Genomic DNA, 15,324 nt, shown 5'->3' on the forward strand with positions numbered 1-15,324 from the left:
ACACTATTTCTTACTACCTCAGCCTCTTAAGGCCTAGCACTACCATTTCTTCAGTGAGAACTTCTTTCCAAAAGCAATGAGAATGCAGGTAGAAGATGGCTAAAGCCTAAACTGGTGGCTCAGACTTGTCAGTGTCCTTTAAGGAAATTTCTCACTGCCCAGAGGTGTTTGTTTTATTCTGGCAACTCTTCACTGTAATGGATGGTTTGGTGTTGCTTGCCAAGCGCCTCTGGCACAGGCTAGGAAGATGATACCAAGAACATGCTGAGTGCCAGATGCCTTCTGCAGAATGTCAGGTGTGACAGAAACAGGAGAAGGCAAGAGGCCGGGGTGGGGGTATACAGGGAGGGCAAGAAGGGGAGGGGAGCTGCCACATGCCAATCCCAAGAGACACATTTTTGTAGTACACTCTGGGGCAGAGAGGGGAGCACCAGTCTACTCAGTGGGGCTCAACAGAGCCATCAGGCCCCTGAACCCATGCACAGCACTACAGGGATGAGGATCCGAGGAGAGCTGTTCTCCAATTATTTTGTGGGGATGATAAAATTGACAAAGAGCAGAGTGATGTATGTCATAAAATGAGCTTTAATGTCTCCCTCTCACAACATGACAGTATGGTTCCTCTGGAACCAGCGCTCGGCTTCCACGCACGGCTGGCTTCCCGTGAGGACCGAAGCTGGCAGACCACTGGCTGCTGCTGGAGCAGCCCCAGGCCCCCGCTCAGTCCAAACACCCACCTCCGCCGCAGCTCACCGGCGCTGCAGTTCTGCAAGTGACAGTGTCGATTCTGTGCAGACACTGTTCCATCTCTCTGTACTAACTGCTCCCTCCACCAGCCCTGAGTTCTGTGAGGCCCGAAGGAACACGCTGCCTTTGCAGGGCCGAAATCTCCCATCATCGCAGGTTTGAATCCTCTGTTTTGTATCTTCTTCAGGCACCTTAGACGTGTGAGCCAGGCGAACGATGGGACTTGCCCCACCCAGAGGACTCTCGGAAGTCCTATCCAAGCTGTCACAAGTCAGCTTCCTGGCTGATGGCTCCCTTCTATGCCCAGCACAGTAGGACAGTTCCAAAGCACTGCAGTTAGAAGCGAAGACGGACAGGAGTCCATCTTCTTTCTGTACCCAGTCAGTGCCCGTCTTGATGGCTTTCTTTCTTTCGTTAACACGTACTTCTGCATGTACACAGAACTCTAGAAGGATCCTCCTATCTGAAAACTATGGAAATATTTTCTGAATTCATAGAACTATCCCCTTCGTTGAATGATGTTCAAACCGCAGACTGGTCTCTGCCTTCCCAGATATCTTCCCGTTGCTTGGCTTCCAGTCGTCTTCTCTCTGGAAGTAAGGACAGTGTTAAAAGTGGGAGTACACTTCATACCACCAGGGACTTTCCTTTAATGCAAATTATAAGCAAACTTTAATCATGAGACAGGAGGATTTCCTGGTCTTCTCTCACCTGATTCCAAGAGCTAATATTTTTAACTTTCCAAGTGCTTTCCTAGTACTTTATAATAAAGAGATCCGGGGCTAACAGAAATAAAAAGTCTATGGAGTGGGGCACCTGGGTGGCTCAGTCAGTTAAGCGTCCGACTCCTGATCTCAGCTCAGGTCCTGATCTCAGGAGGGTCATGGGTTCCAGCCACTTGTTGGGCTCCACAATCCAGTCTTGCTGATAATGTATTTATTTTAATTCCATTTCTCAACTGTGTTAGTGGTTCAATAATTGCCTGTTATTTCCACTTCACTGATGTTTAAAAATTTTCAGTAGGGATAGAGAGTATGTTTCAATATTCTTCTGCCTTCTTGCTCAAATGGAAATGGTAGCCACTGGGCTTTAGTTATATCAGAAAAAATATTTCAGAGGCACATCAAATTTCAGTATTTTCAGAGTACTTCCAGGAGCCAAAATCTTCTGGGATGCACAATTCCAACATGGAAAAATGACCACATACAATGAAGGGAGACAAAGAACTACTTCTAAAAACAAAACAAAAACACAAATCTGGGCAATCCATCTTCAAGCTTGGTTTCCATTTAATACTTTTACCAAAACCTGACAGTACAGACCATACATGATCAAGTGTCATAAACACTTCGTTAGGTGCCACAATACTAGTTCTAATTTCATGGCTAATCACTTACCTTTATAATGAAATGTACATGATAAGCCTAAGTGCTTCCTCTCAAGGACTATTATTTCAGATAATGTCTGTAAAAGATTTTGCAAGTTTAAATCCAGGGGAATTATTACAGAAATCAAGGTGAGTTTAGAGTTAACACTTGCTATGTTAACATACCTTTCCAAATCAGCAGAATCCCTTATAAAATTCCTTCACTAAATATCTGACTGTACTTTAAGGGCAAAGAACTTGGTCAGGAAGTTGACTGGCACTTGGAAATGTGAGAAAGAGAAATTCACTGCTATTTGGGCACCACCTTGTGGCATTATCCGAATATAGCAGCAAAGTTCTAACTTAAGAGGCAAAAAAGGGGAGGGGGGGCAGTCATCAAATTCCAAACTGAAGGCTAATTAATTCAGTGCCCTGTGACTTGGCTTTAAGACAGACTTGAATTGGGATTGGGATTCTCCAGGGAGACAGCACTAAGGAAAACTGGCTTGTCTAAAGGATTCCAGGGTTTCTTAGGAAGGCACTTCGGTTCTGATTCTTACAAACTGGGTAAAGCTAGAAGGGGATCTAAAGGTAAAAGCAACGCTGGATGAGGGGCGCCTGGGCAGCCCAGCCAGGTAAGTGTCTGCCTTCAGCTCAGGTCATGATCCCGGGGTCCTGGGATGTAGCCCAGAATCAAGCTCCCTGCTCATAGGGGAGTCAGCCACTCCCTCTCCCACTGCCCCTCCCCCTCTGCTTGTGCTCTGTCTCTAGCTGTCTCACTCTCAAATAAATAAAATCTTAAAAAAAAAAAAAGAAGAAGCAGCAGTGTTGGCTGAAAGCCATCAAAAACTGGTTCTAGATTCCTAGAAAAAGTGAGGAAACCAGGAAAGTGAACTACCAGAACTCAAATTTTTCAATAAGCATATAAATTTAAATCAGAAAGGCTATCTGGGAAGTTCTAAGAAAAGAGACCCAGATGCAAGAGAAAAATATAATGGCTGCCCATAAAACCACAAGTCCAAAATCAAAGCAGTTCTGAAAACAATTTTTTTTTTTAAAGTTTAGGGCCAAAACTCATTTACTGGTAAAAATAACCTGAAAAAATAAGAAGCTGCTTATAGTCTTATATATGTCATTTTACGGAACAGTCATACATTCTGTGGCAGAAATATTATTAGTGTGTTTGATTTTGGTGTTATGAAATACATATTAAGAAAACCATATTATCTTTCTAAAATTGAAAAAGTTTAGAATACCGAAACATTTTCTACCCTAACGCTTTCTAATCAAAGATTATAAATCTCTATTGCCAAATATATGTAAATATAAGGGGCAACTCTGGTGGTAAGCCATATGAGAAACCAGTGAAGGCTGGGACACAAACTGAGAAACACAAGGAAAGAGTAGCAATGTGAGGCACACATTCCAAAATTCAGAACATGAGTAGAGAAGGACTTTTTAAAAGAGGAAATGGAAGCCTGGAGAGGCTAAGTGACTTGCCTAAGGTTACATAACCAGTGAAAAACTAAAGCTGGAACGTGGATCCTTAATTCTTAAACCAGCATACTTTCCACTGTCCTGACATCTGAAAGTATCTACAAAGAAATGAGAAAAATGAAAACAAAAAAAATGTATTGTCAGAAAGATAAGGAAGCATGCCATCCCTTTAATAAAAAGAGAAAGGAAAGGAGATAATAGCTGACAGACTGCATGAAAAGAGCTCCTATTAACTTTACCTCCAACAATTAAGAAAAGTAAACTAAGTAAAGAGAAAGTTCAACAGCAGCCATAAGGGCAAGGAACTAAAGGAAGAAGAGAAAAATTCGTATGAAGTGATTAACCTACAGCACACGAGCTGGCCCTGCAGACTTTCATTTCCCAGTATGAGAAATCAACTGGCAGAAGTAATTCTATTAAATGAGGTGACTGAATCACCACTTATCACTGAGGGAACGGAAGGGGCTGAAGATGAAAAAAAGGGCCAATTTGGTGTCATTTCAAAAGAAAATAAACAAAAGGGATGTAAATTAAAACTTTCAAAACCTACTTCTACACCTAAGAAAATAATGGAGAAAAATCATCACAAAATTCCCGGGCAGCTACCTACAGAGTAATAATCACCATGAAGACTGGAAGTACAAGTCTGGTCAAACTCATCTAATTGCCTTCTTTTATGGACTGACAGACCTGATAGATTGAGAAGTAATTTAAGTAACCTCTTAATTTTAGCAAGGTTTTAGATTTTAGGCTTACCAAGTATTTATATAATCATTAATATACTGGGAAATATATAGTCTGGATCACAGAAGGGTTAAGGGGGCATTTAACTGTGGAGAGTGGAACGTTCATCAATGTATTAAGTGTCAACACAAAGAACTATGTGCTATTTATTTAGCAATAGTTGGTAAATCAGTTAATCCTAGGGTTAACATTTTCATCTCTGATATAGGTCAGGGATATAAATTTACTAAATAGAAGGTGAAGGCAAAAACACACGTAAATACTGCATCCCAGAGAAAAAGATCACATTAAGATGAAAAGAGAAATGTGGTTAGAATGAAGGGAATTTCACGTTAGGGAAGAAAAGACACAAAGAAAATGACACACAACCCAGATTATCAGTCAGCAATGCAGCAGAGCCCTTGAAGGCAGAATAATGGAATGCCTAAATAGGATTTCAAAAGGTAGCAGTTGTGATTAAATTTTTTTATTACAGTTGACTAAGTATTCTATAGAGATGATTTTACTTTTAAGTTCTTAGTGATTTAATTAAGCAAACTAGGGGATCAAATCATTGTTTACTTACTCTGCCTTTCAGGCCTGTGACCCAAAAGATGCCTTTTAGAACCAGCCAATTAATCACCTACCCCCAGGAGTAAAATGGAAAGAAGTTATGAAATAAAATTTTGGCACGCTTTGAAAATGAGAGTACCTTATTCTGAGAAGTAATGGTATCTTCTATCTCCAATTTTAGGTGGGAATCAAGTGTTTTGATAAATCAAACATTGGGAAATTTTATACATACTCCTGAATCTGGTCTTTAAAATGTAGTTTTATTGTTTTGTGTGAATCACTAGCTTAAAACATGATTAAGTCAAATACAAAGGATCAAGGATGATCTATGCTTTGATTTCCTGCTCTCTGTGCAGCTCTGATCTATTATGTGCTCTGCTGGACTAAACATCACTTCCCCCATGTTCTAAGACCTACAAACTAAAGTTCTTATCCTCCAGATATACACAATATGACTTGCTTAAAATGATTTGGGTACTTCTTTTTTCTTGATTCTTCCCAGGGTAATGTTACTTTCTCAATCTCCTTTTAAAAAAAAAAAAAAATTTCTTACCTTCCTTCTCTATCTATCTATCTATAGGTTCCATGCCCACTGTGGAGCCCAACACAGGGCCTGAACTCGATCAAGACCTGGTGTGAGATCAAGGGTCGGACACTTAACCAACTAAGCCTCCCAGGCGCCCTTGAATCTCCTTTTTAACGAAGGACTAAGACATAGATTTCTCGTTAAAAGGGTAAGAAGACCAAAGTAAGGTGAGGGAACTTAGCAGGAAGTATTTAAACCTCAAAATCACAAATCCCAAATTCATTAATGAGAAGGTTTTCATTTGCAGTGTTCAACTCTGGGTTTTACAAAGAAAAATATAGAGGACTTAAAAGAGTTCAGAGTAGAATTATGAATGAAATAAGATTTATGAAGAAAAAGTGACCAATGTCAGTCACGTGTTCTTCAATGAACATACATATTGAGTATCTTTTTATGAACCAAACACTATGCCAGACAGCAGAACTCCTCAAGTGAGGGGGCGAAAAAAGCCTATCTATTCTATAGTACTATTTATAAAAGTACCTGTATCAGGATGGCACATAGATTTCAATTTCCATGCTAATTCTGATCAACTGGCAGTGGTCAAGTCAAAACTCACAAAAGAGTGTCATGACTTATTAGCACTGTTTGTCATATAATGGATGGGAAGCAGCAGTACATAATACGTATTTGTCTTTACTGTCTCATTATAATAAACACTAATTTTCTAAGAGTCACATAAATAATAGTATCCTGAATTTGTAAAGCACCTTTCTAAATAAACGTTTTTACACGTTAACTTAGATTCTGCACAAAAATTCTTCAGGGTAAGTCAGGCATTAGTTTTGCTTTGTTGGAAACTAGAGCACAGAGAGTATAACAGACGAGCCTGTGGCAACACAGCTAAAGTTAACGGCAAAAACTCTATTATAGCCGAGATTCCCTTACTCCTAAATAATCTGCCCTTGATCTCCGAAGATTAGAACAGGATGGTGTCCATATGCTCCTTATTTCTACAAAGGAAAAAAGAAAAGGGAACTGGCTTAAACTATTGTACAGATTTAAGTTAAACTTAGGGAAGAATTTTTTGACACTGGAAGTTGCTAACCATTGGAACAGAAAACTAAAAAAAAAACAAACAAAAAAAAACTTGCCGTATTTTACTTTCTAAGGACCTTAAAAATTCTTTTGTTTTTTCCCCCTGGGGGAAAAAAATGTTAATTACTACAAAAGTCCTTCAAGAGGGATTACAGTATTGTGGAGAGAGCATGGGTTTTAATTAGAGAGGCCTTGGTTCAAATGCCTCCTCTCAATTTACCAACTAGGTAACTTTAGGCCAGGTACTTAACTTCCCTAGGCCAGCTCTAAACTGGAGATATATCTTCCAACATGGAATTATCGTAACTTATTACATTGCCTGGAGTTGCCTTCCCAACCTTTTAATCACAAAAACCCCGTCATGCTTTTAATCTTCAAATCTTCAGAACTAAAACCAATCCAATTAAAAACGGGTAGAAGACTTGAACAGGTATTTCTCCAAAGACAACATACAGATGGCCAAAGACACATGAAAAGAGGCTCAACATCACTCATCCTCAGGGAAATGCAAATCAAAACCCCAATAAGATATCATCTCACACCTGCCAGAGTGGCTAAAATCTAAAACATAAGAAACAACAAGTGTTGGTGAGGATGTGGAGAAATAGGAATTCTTGTGCACTGTTGGTGGGAAGGCAAACTGGTACAGCCACTGTGAAAGACAGTATGGAGGTTCCTCAAAACATTAAAAATAGAACTACCATACGATCCAGGAATCACACAACTGGGTACTTATCCAAAGAATAAAAAAAACACTAATTTGAGGGGCGCCTGGGTGGCTCAGTCGGTTAAGCATCTGCCTTCGGTTCAGGTCATGATCCCAGGGGTCCTGGGATCGAGCCCCGCATCGGGCTCCCTGCTCCGCGGGAAGCCTGCTTTTCCCTCTCCCACTCCCTCTGCTTGTATTCCCTCTCTCACTGTGTCTCTCTCTGTCAAATAAATAAATAAAATCTTAAAAAAAAAAAAAAAACTAATTTGAAAGGATACATGCACCCCTGTTTACTGCAGCACTATTTACAATAGCCCAATTATGGAAGGAGCCCAAGCATCCATCAAGAGATGAATGGATAAAGAAGAGGTGGTGTGTATATATACAATGGAGTATTATCGAGCCGTAAAAAAGAATGAAATCTTGCCATTTACAACAACATGGATGGAGCTAGAGAGTGTAATGCTAAGCAAAAGAAACCATATGATTTTTCATTCATACGTGGAATTTAAAAAACAAAGGAAAAGAAGGAGACAAACCAAAAAAACAGACTCTTAACTATAGAGAACAAACTGATGGTTACCAGAGGGGCACTGGGTGGGGGGATGGGTGAAATAGGTGATGGGGATTTAAGAGTACACTCATCTTGATGAGGCCTGAGTAATGTACAGAATTGCTGAATCACTATATCATACACCTGAAACTAACTTAACATTGTATGTTAACTATACTGGAATTTAAAAAATTCTTCAGAACTGAAGTGAGAAGAGAAACAACTGCTTAAAATCATATTTTCTTCCTTACTGAAGGCAGATATCCTCACTTGATTGTAAGTCTTAAGTAAAGGAACAAAAATTTTCCATCTCTCTAATTCTCCCAAATAAGAGCACAATGCTAGAAGAGAAGTGCCTAGTGAAATGCCAAATGTTGTTGATAGAGTATCACAGGAAATTTAAAATAGAAAAAGTACTGAAAAAGATTCCATGCACTGGAATCTGTGTTAGACTCACCATATAATAATATTTCCACTATTACTAAAAACAGCAGCAGCTAACATTCATCATATACTTATTACAGGCCTATAGAAACAGGAGAGCACACATTCCGATGGGTTCTGAAGATGACTAAGCATCTTTTGTGGATTATCTCACTTCATTTCCATTTTATGGATGAGGAAACAGAGGCCTCCAGAGAATAAGTAATCTGCCCAAGGCCACCAAGACAGTAAATGGTAGAGCTTGGAGATAGACGTAGGCAGTCTGATGCCACAACCTAATGTTATCCACTATGCTGTACTGATCCCTCTCCCCCGCCCCCACAGTGGAAGAAGATGTGGAACAAAAATATCTGCTCTGTTTAATACCTAAATGGTACTTTTAATTTCCACAGGAAAAAAAAAAATTTTTTTTTTTAAAGAAAAAACTCTTGCAGGCAGGTACAAGAATATCTGCCTAAAGCAAAAAGAAGTCAGAAAGAGATATATCAGAAATTTTCCACATGCGTTTTCTCAGATATGAAGAATGGGAGAGCTATGAAGCATAATAAAGGAAGAATCTTCTATAATCTGTACAGCCTCAGCACCAAAGTGAGTCTCCATTCACAACTAAAGGCTTTCTTTTCTTTCTTTCTTTATTTATTTATTTTAAATTTTATTTATTTATTTGACAGAGAGAGACACAGCAAGAGAGGGAACACAAGCAGGGGGAGTGGGAGAGGGAGAAGCAGGCTTCCCGCGGAGCAGGGAGCCCGATGCAGGGCTCGATCCCAGGACCCTGGGATCATGACCTGAGCCGAAGGCAGACGCTTAACGACTGAGCCACCCAGGCGCCCCCTTTTATTTATTTTTTTAAAAGATTTTATTTATTCATTTGAGACACAGAGATACAGAGAGAGAGAGAGAGCATGAGCAGGGGAAGAGGCAGAGGGAGAGGGAGAAGCAGGCTTCCCGCCGCGCCAGGAGCCCAATGTGGGGCTCGATCCCAGGACCCGGGGATGAGGACCTGAGCCGAAGGCAGACGCCCAACCATCTGAGGCACCCAGGTGCCCCTAAAGGCTTTCTTTTAAAAAGTAAATAACAGAGTACTCACTGAGCCATTTTTAATTACATCACTGAAATGTCCGCTGGGTAAGTGGGCATTTAAAACAAATACTTCAAATGAAGCTGTATGCTAATGTGCTTACAGAAAAACAGAGGGCAATACTCAAAACGTACCTGTGCAAAATGCCTACCACAGTACACGGAGCATTCCAGTTAATGTGACACGCACAGGGTAGGGAAGCATGAGACACTGCACAAAGAGTCGGATCTTCTCCCTCTACTGATCTTCTGAGATAATTGTGGTTATCAGAGAGAAAGCACTTTCTTCAGAGATAACCAACTACTAAAGGGTTAAGGGTATTACACATTCACCTTTACTCTAGTTCTATTATTGCCATCTATAAAAAAACAGTTTCTATATAATCTGTGAAGGGCCTTTGAGTGAACATGCATTGGAAAAATCAAAACTGCCTCATTATAATCATTAAGGTTTCGAAAATTAGCTGGGTTCCACGCTGAAACTCTAGCACCTGCCATGACACACTCGGTCACTGGTTATCTGGCCAGTGCAGCTGAGAGTCCGCAAGCTGCCTGCTATCACCACAGCAGAGTGGACAGGAAGTATTAATGGCCTTGTTAGACCGGCAATAAACAAGGAGTTTGAAACTTCAATTCGTTTAATGGAAAAATGAAGTTACTTTTTGGTAAGTGGAATTTTCAGAATAAATTGCCTTTGCAGATTCCAGAGATCGTGGGCTCAGGCAATGAGACTAAAGCCTGGAAGGTTGATAAAAAGTACTTAAGTGTAAAGCCAGAGTCCCTGACCTTTACATATAAGTCAACAGCCTAGAAGGAGGGAAGAGAGAGATTTTAACCTCAATTCCAAACTATAGGGGAAAAAAACCCCTGCTGTGGATCAGTGGAAATATTTTCTAAGAACTCGTAGGTACTGCAAAATAATCAGAAGATAGGTTAATCTAGATGTACTCTAATGGAGCCACTCAAGACTGTCTTTAGAGAAAAAAATACCTCCTACAGTTACTATCATCCATGTCAGTTGCTGGCTTTTCCTTAATCTGTCTTCTACTTACAATCTTAAACCATTAGATAGTATCATGGCAATCATGGCCCCGTAAAACCACAGCAAATGTTTTCTGCCTGGGAGACTCCTATGTCTTCACAGGAAAATTTTGCTCAGACTTTAGAGCAAGAACTATAGAAAAAGCCATGGATGATGAGCTGAAAAGCCCAAACCTATCTCTTGAAAAACAGAGCATGGATTAGGATGCCTTGGTGTGTGGAACAGGAGGACAAATCCTGAAATGTCTTCCCCCTAAACATAAGGCATGAAAACAATTTTAATAAACTTGAGAGGCTTCTAGGAAATGGAGTGGGCTTCATTCATTTTTTTTTTTTTTTTTTAAACATATGCCTTACAGTGAGTCTAGAGAACTAGAGAGGAACACCATCACTTCAACTCACCTCGGGCTTCCTGCAGTTTCTTGAGCTCTGCTTCCCTTTCAGTTTTGCTCTGTTTACTTCGAACCCCAAGGGCACTGATGACTAACCTTCTGGCTAGGGCTGCCGAAGTCTCAGGACGCTCCTTGGCTGGCTGCAGGAACTCTGAAAGGGAAAAAAGGGGTGGGGGGGAGCAGAAGCAAGTAAGGAAGAGAAATCTAGCACCAAATGATTTAACTCTGTAATTAACATATAAAATAGACTAACAAGGGCTGCCTCAGCAGTAATTAACACAGGCCAATAGATGATGATCAGAGGAAACTAACATGGCAAAACACAAACAACCCTGGCTTCGGTTATCTGTATTAACACAATTTCTACAGTGACCCTTCCAAACAGTTCAACACTGAGGTAAACCAGAGAAGGATGTCATCAGAAAATGGTTGCTGCATTGCTTGGCCGTATCTCCCACTCTCTCCAAGTGGCTGCTCAGATGCTGTATTTCCAACATAGCCTTTTGTCTTTTCCTTAAAAACATACTTCCTTTAACATTAAAAATAAAAGTGATATGCCTTTAAAACTCTAGATGAGGTACAAGTGCTAGAAAAAACAGTAACACAGCTACCAAAAAGAAAAAGCCCGAGAGGACTGGCTCACCGGCATACGCTCTGGCTTTGGCCTTGGCTGCTCTTGTGGCCTGTGACAAGGGCCGGGTTTTCACCACAGTCTGTTTACTACCCAGAGCATCACGAGCTGTGAAAAGGAATAAATGTAAGAAAGCAGAAGATACGAAAAAGAGTGACACAAAGGAAAATTTAAGGCTAGCTCTCAGTATTTCCTAGATGTCTAGATGTTATGCCTTTTTTTTTCATGGCAAACAAAAGAGATGGTCACCTCTAGAAAATCCATAAAAAGCTTGGCAAGTGATTATTTTATATTAGGGATCAGCAAACTATAGTTTTGTGACCAAATCCAGCCATCCACCTGTTCTTGTTAACATTTTACTGAAACAGAGCCATTTCTATTCGTTTGAATAGTAGTTTAGGGATGCTTTCTTGTTACAACAGCAGAATTAAGTAGTGACAGAGACCTTACACCCCAAAATATTTACTACCTGGCCCTTTACAGTTTGCAGACCCCTATTCTAGGTGGTTCAGAGAGGAACCAACATCTCTAATTTCTTTGAATGCCTCTGTATCACATCTATCATGAGGCTAATGATATAAGTGAAAAGGCCCAAACATATATTCAGAAAGTAGGTATTATGATTTCTCACTGGAAAGGTTCAAGAGCTACTTCAAATTCATTTGTCTGGGTGGAAAAAAAATCACAAAATTTTTAAGATTTAGTCACACTGGCTTCTTAAATTTCTACCTATAATCTGTTTATGTACAATCATAACTGACAGTTATGCAGCATGTAAGCTTGGAAGGAGTTGGCTCTCTCTCCAAATTACGACTGGATTAAGGTGAAAAAGGGAGAGGGAGAGCACATGGGTACAAAGTACTACGCCTCAAAAATCTGTAGCTGCCATTTACTACACTGGCTGAATAAAATGCCAGCTGGCTAGAATACAAGAGAAATAAGAACAAGTAGCAAGAGAAAATAGACAATAAGGAAAGACCACAGCAATCCACTGAGTGAATACCTGTAATTGGACTGGAGAATACTCCTAGGGCGTGTGTGTCATCCACCCATTTAATATCAAATCCTTTCTTTCTGCAACAAAAACAACACAATTTTATTTCTTAAAATAAAATTTACTTTTATGAAACATCTTTCAAATAGAGTCTCATAAAGCATTTCATGATGAGATAAACACTCAACGAGTGCACAGGTGGAATGGGGATAATGACACAAAAAACAGCTTGGAGGACAGAAGAAGCCACTGAATTCTAAAAGCAATAATACCATCATAAAGAAATACCTGGGAGTATTTTACGTTCCCAGCCATTTTATAGACATCAACTAATTAATCCTCACGTGTCCCTTGGGGAGGTGAAGTATTTATCGCACTATTTACAAGAGATGCTCTTATGGGCACAGAACAAGAAGAAATGAAAGGAGGAAGCAGAGGAGGGGCAGAAGAATATTGGAAGAGGAGGTAGGCAAAGAAGATCACCTGGATTTAATGCAAATGTAGACTCATGGACAGAGAGAAAGAGAGGGAGACAGGTCATTTAAAGCAAGAAACAAACAAAAAAGAAACCCCCCAAAAAACAAAAAAATCAAGTAATTGAGAAAAAAGACAACTATAATCAGAGAGGCTGACCTATTATTCTTAGCTGTAGAAAGGAAGTAAGAAAGGGAAAACAGGAAAGAATTGTGGCAAAGTCAGAAAAATTCAGGATAAAAGATATCAGGATCAGAGAAACATCAGACAGGATTAGAGAGAATCAAAAGAATGACCATTAAAACACCTTTATTTTGGAGCAGAGCTATTATATATTTTTTTGAAAAGAATTTATTTATTTGAGAGAGAGAGAATGAGCACAATAACTATCAAAATGATGACATTATTTTTTCAGCAAGGAACTTAAAAACTGCTCATAGATTCAACATAGTTCTATAGAAAGGGCATGGGGCTGAGGGTCAGATACAAAAGGACTCGGGGTTCTGACATCTTGAGATCTTGGGCAGATTTAACTTCTCTTGAAGCTAGGTGTGCTCATCTGTAGAAATGGGCATAGCACCTTCCAAACAGAGTTATTGTGAAAATGAAAATGAGATCATCTGTGACAAGGCAAAGAGCACAGTGTTGAGCACTTACAGGCATTTCATAAATGAATGGTGCTCATTATTTTTTATGACTAATAGCAATATTCATCAGAAAGATTATTAATATTGATAAACACGGTGACTAAAATATAAAGTTGACTCGGGTACCTGACTCTCAGACATTATTATAGGCTTTTGCACCGTGACCTTGATTTTATTTTTATAAAGCACTAATAAAGAAAGAAAAAGAGACAACAGCTAAAATATCTTCCTTCGGTCAAAAAAAAAAATTCCTTTGAGGAAAAAAGGAATGAAGGAGGCTTTGAAGGTTAGAGAATTTCCTGAATGTAAGGGTAAGTTTGACCATGGCATAAAATGACCACAGGTTGGGGTGCCTGGGTGGCTCAGTCGTTAAGCGTCTGCCTTCGGCTCAGGTGATGATCCCAGGGTCCTGGGATCGAGCCCCACATCGGGCTCCCTGCTTCGCGGGAGGCCTGCTTCTCCCTCTCCCTCTGCTTGTGTTCCCTCTCTCTGTCAAATAAATAAAATCTTTAAAAAATAAAAATAAAAAAATAAAAATTAAAAAATAAATAAATAAATAAAATAACCACAGGGGTTAGGGACTGAAAACGTTCAATAGCAGAAGAGCCTGTATAATAAGAGTTTACAAAAAGCTTAGAAAAAGACCTTAGATGGGATCTGGAGAGGCTTTTACACTTTGGAATGTCATAATCCTTTAAAATGCTTCTCCTCTTTTGGGAATGTTTTTGGGTTTGATAGAAAAATGGTATTGCAGATAAGATTAGGAAGAAACAAAGCAAATGGAAATTAATAATTCATAAGAATTAACTAGCCTTTAGGAAATTCTAGACATCAACAAAAACTAACCTTGGTTTTAAAAATCATCATTACTAATAACAATCTAAGGTAGTACTAATTTGAGATTTAAGCTCACTGACTGCTTTTTAAAATCTATTAGGCACTCTATATGGAACAGGCCGTGATATTAGACTGACTGACCAACCCAATACATTTAGCAGAAGGTCTATGGAAAGATTAACTGTCCTCCAGGATCCAGTCACCCGCTTATTTCTTTTAGCTATAGAACTGATACCCTCCCCCGCATCCAAATTTAAGTGAGGTACATGGCTGCTAACTAATTTTGCCTGTTCTAGAACTTTATAGAAAAACAGGGTGCTCTTTTTTCTTCTAAGAATTTATTTATTTGAGAGAGAGAGAATGAACAGTGGGGGGGGGGTGGGCAGAAGGAGAGGGAGAAGCAGGCTCCCCGCTGAGCAGGGAGCCCGATGTGGGGCTCGATCCCAGGACTCCGAGATGACCTGAGCCAAAGGCAGACGCTTAACCAGCTGAGCCGCCCAGGCGCCCCTTGTTTTTGTACATCAAATTCCACTGAATACAGCCACGCTCATGTGTTCACATATTGTCTGTGGCTGCTTTCGTGCAATGATGACAGAGCAGCCTAAAATATTTCCTATCTGGTTCTGTAAGAAAAAGTGGGGGGTTAAACCCTAACTGACATAGAATCTTACAAATTCAAGATCTACATGCATGGAATTTTAAATTTAAATGTGTAATATCAGGGGCAGAGCAAGATGGCGGAGGAGTAGGAGACCTGGATTTCGTCTCCTCTCAGGAATTCAGCTGGATAGGCATCAAACCATTCTGAACACCTACAAACTCAACAGGAGATTGAAGAAAAGAAGAGCAACAACTCTCTCATCAGAAAAGCGACCACTTTCTGGAAGGTAGGACGTGCGGAGAAGTGAATCCGAGGCGATATTCGGGAGGATAGACGGCGGGGGAGGGGCCTCCGTCGGCCGCTTCTGGCAAGTGATAGAACCACGGAGCAC

At 40.0% G+C, this 15,324-nt stretch overlaps 1 protein-coding gene across 8 annotated transcripts in view; it reads right to left on the reverse strand.

The window, feature by feature from the left end:
- Positions 1 to 565: 565 nt before the first annotated feature.
- Positions 566 to 15,324, reverse strand: part of R3HCC1L (R3H domain and coiled-coil containing 1 like) — an 85,057-nt gene continuing 70,298 nt past the window's right edge. For 7 of the 8 annotated variants that reach the window (XM_081823681.1, XM_081823675.1, XM_081823680.1 and 4 more), the window contains 4 exons: positions 12,384 to 12,454; positions 11,393 to 11,488; positions 10,760 to 10,900; positions 566 to 3,708 (listed from right to left, as the gene is read on the reverse strand). In XM_081823681.1, coding sequence (XP_081679807.1) covers positions 3,620 to 3,708; positions 10,760 to 10,900; positions 11,393 to 11,488; positions 12,384 to 12,454 — 397 coding nt within the window. In that variant the 3' untranslated portion in view covers positions 566 to 3,619. The remainder of the gene's footprint in view (positions 3,709 to 10,759; positions 10,901 to 11,392; positions 11,489 to 12,383; positions 12,455 to 15,324) is intronic. The other variant, XM_081823679.1, reaches the window with a different exon arrangement.

Source organism: Leptonychotes weddellii, chromosome 6 (assembly GCF_054177405.1).
Source record: "Leptonychotes weddellii isolate Sample4059 chromosome 6, ASM5417740v2, whole genome shotgun sequence".
Taxonomy (NCBI): Eukaryota; Metazoa; Chordata; class Mammalia; order Carnivora; family Phocidae; genus Leptonychotes; species Leptonychotes weddellii.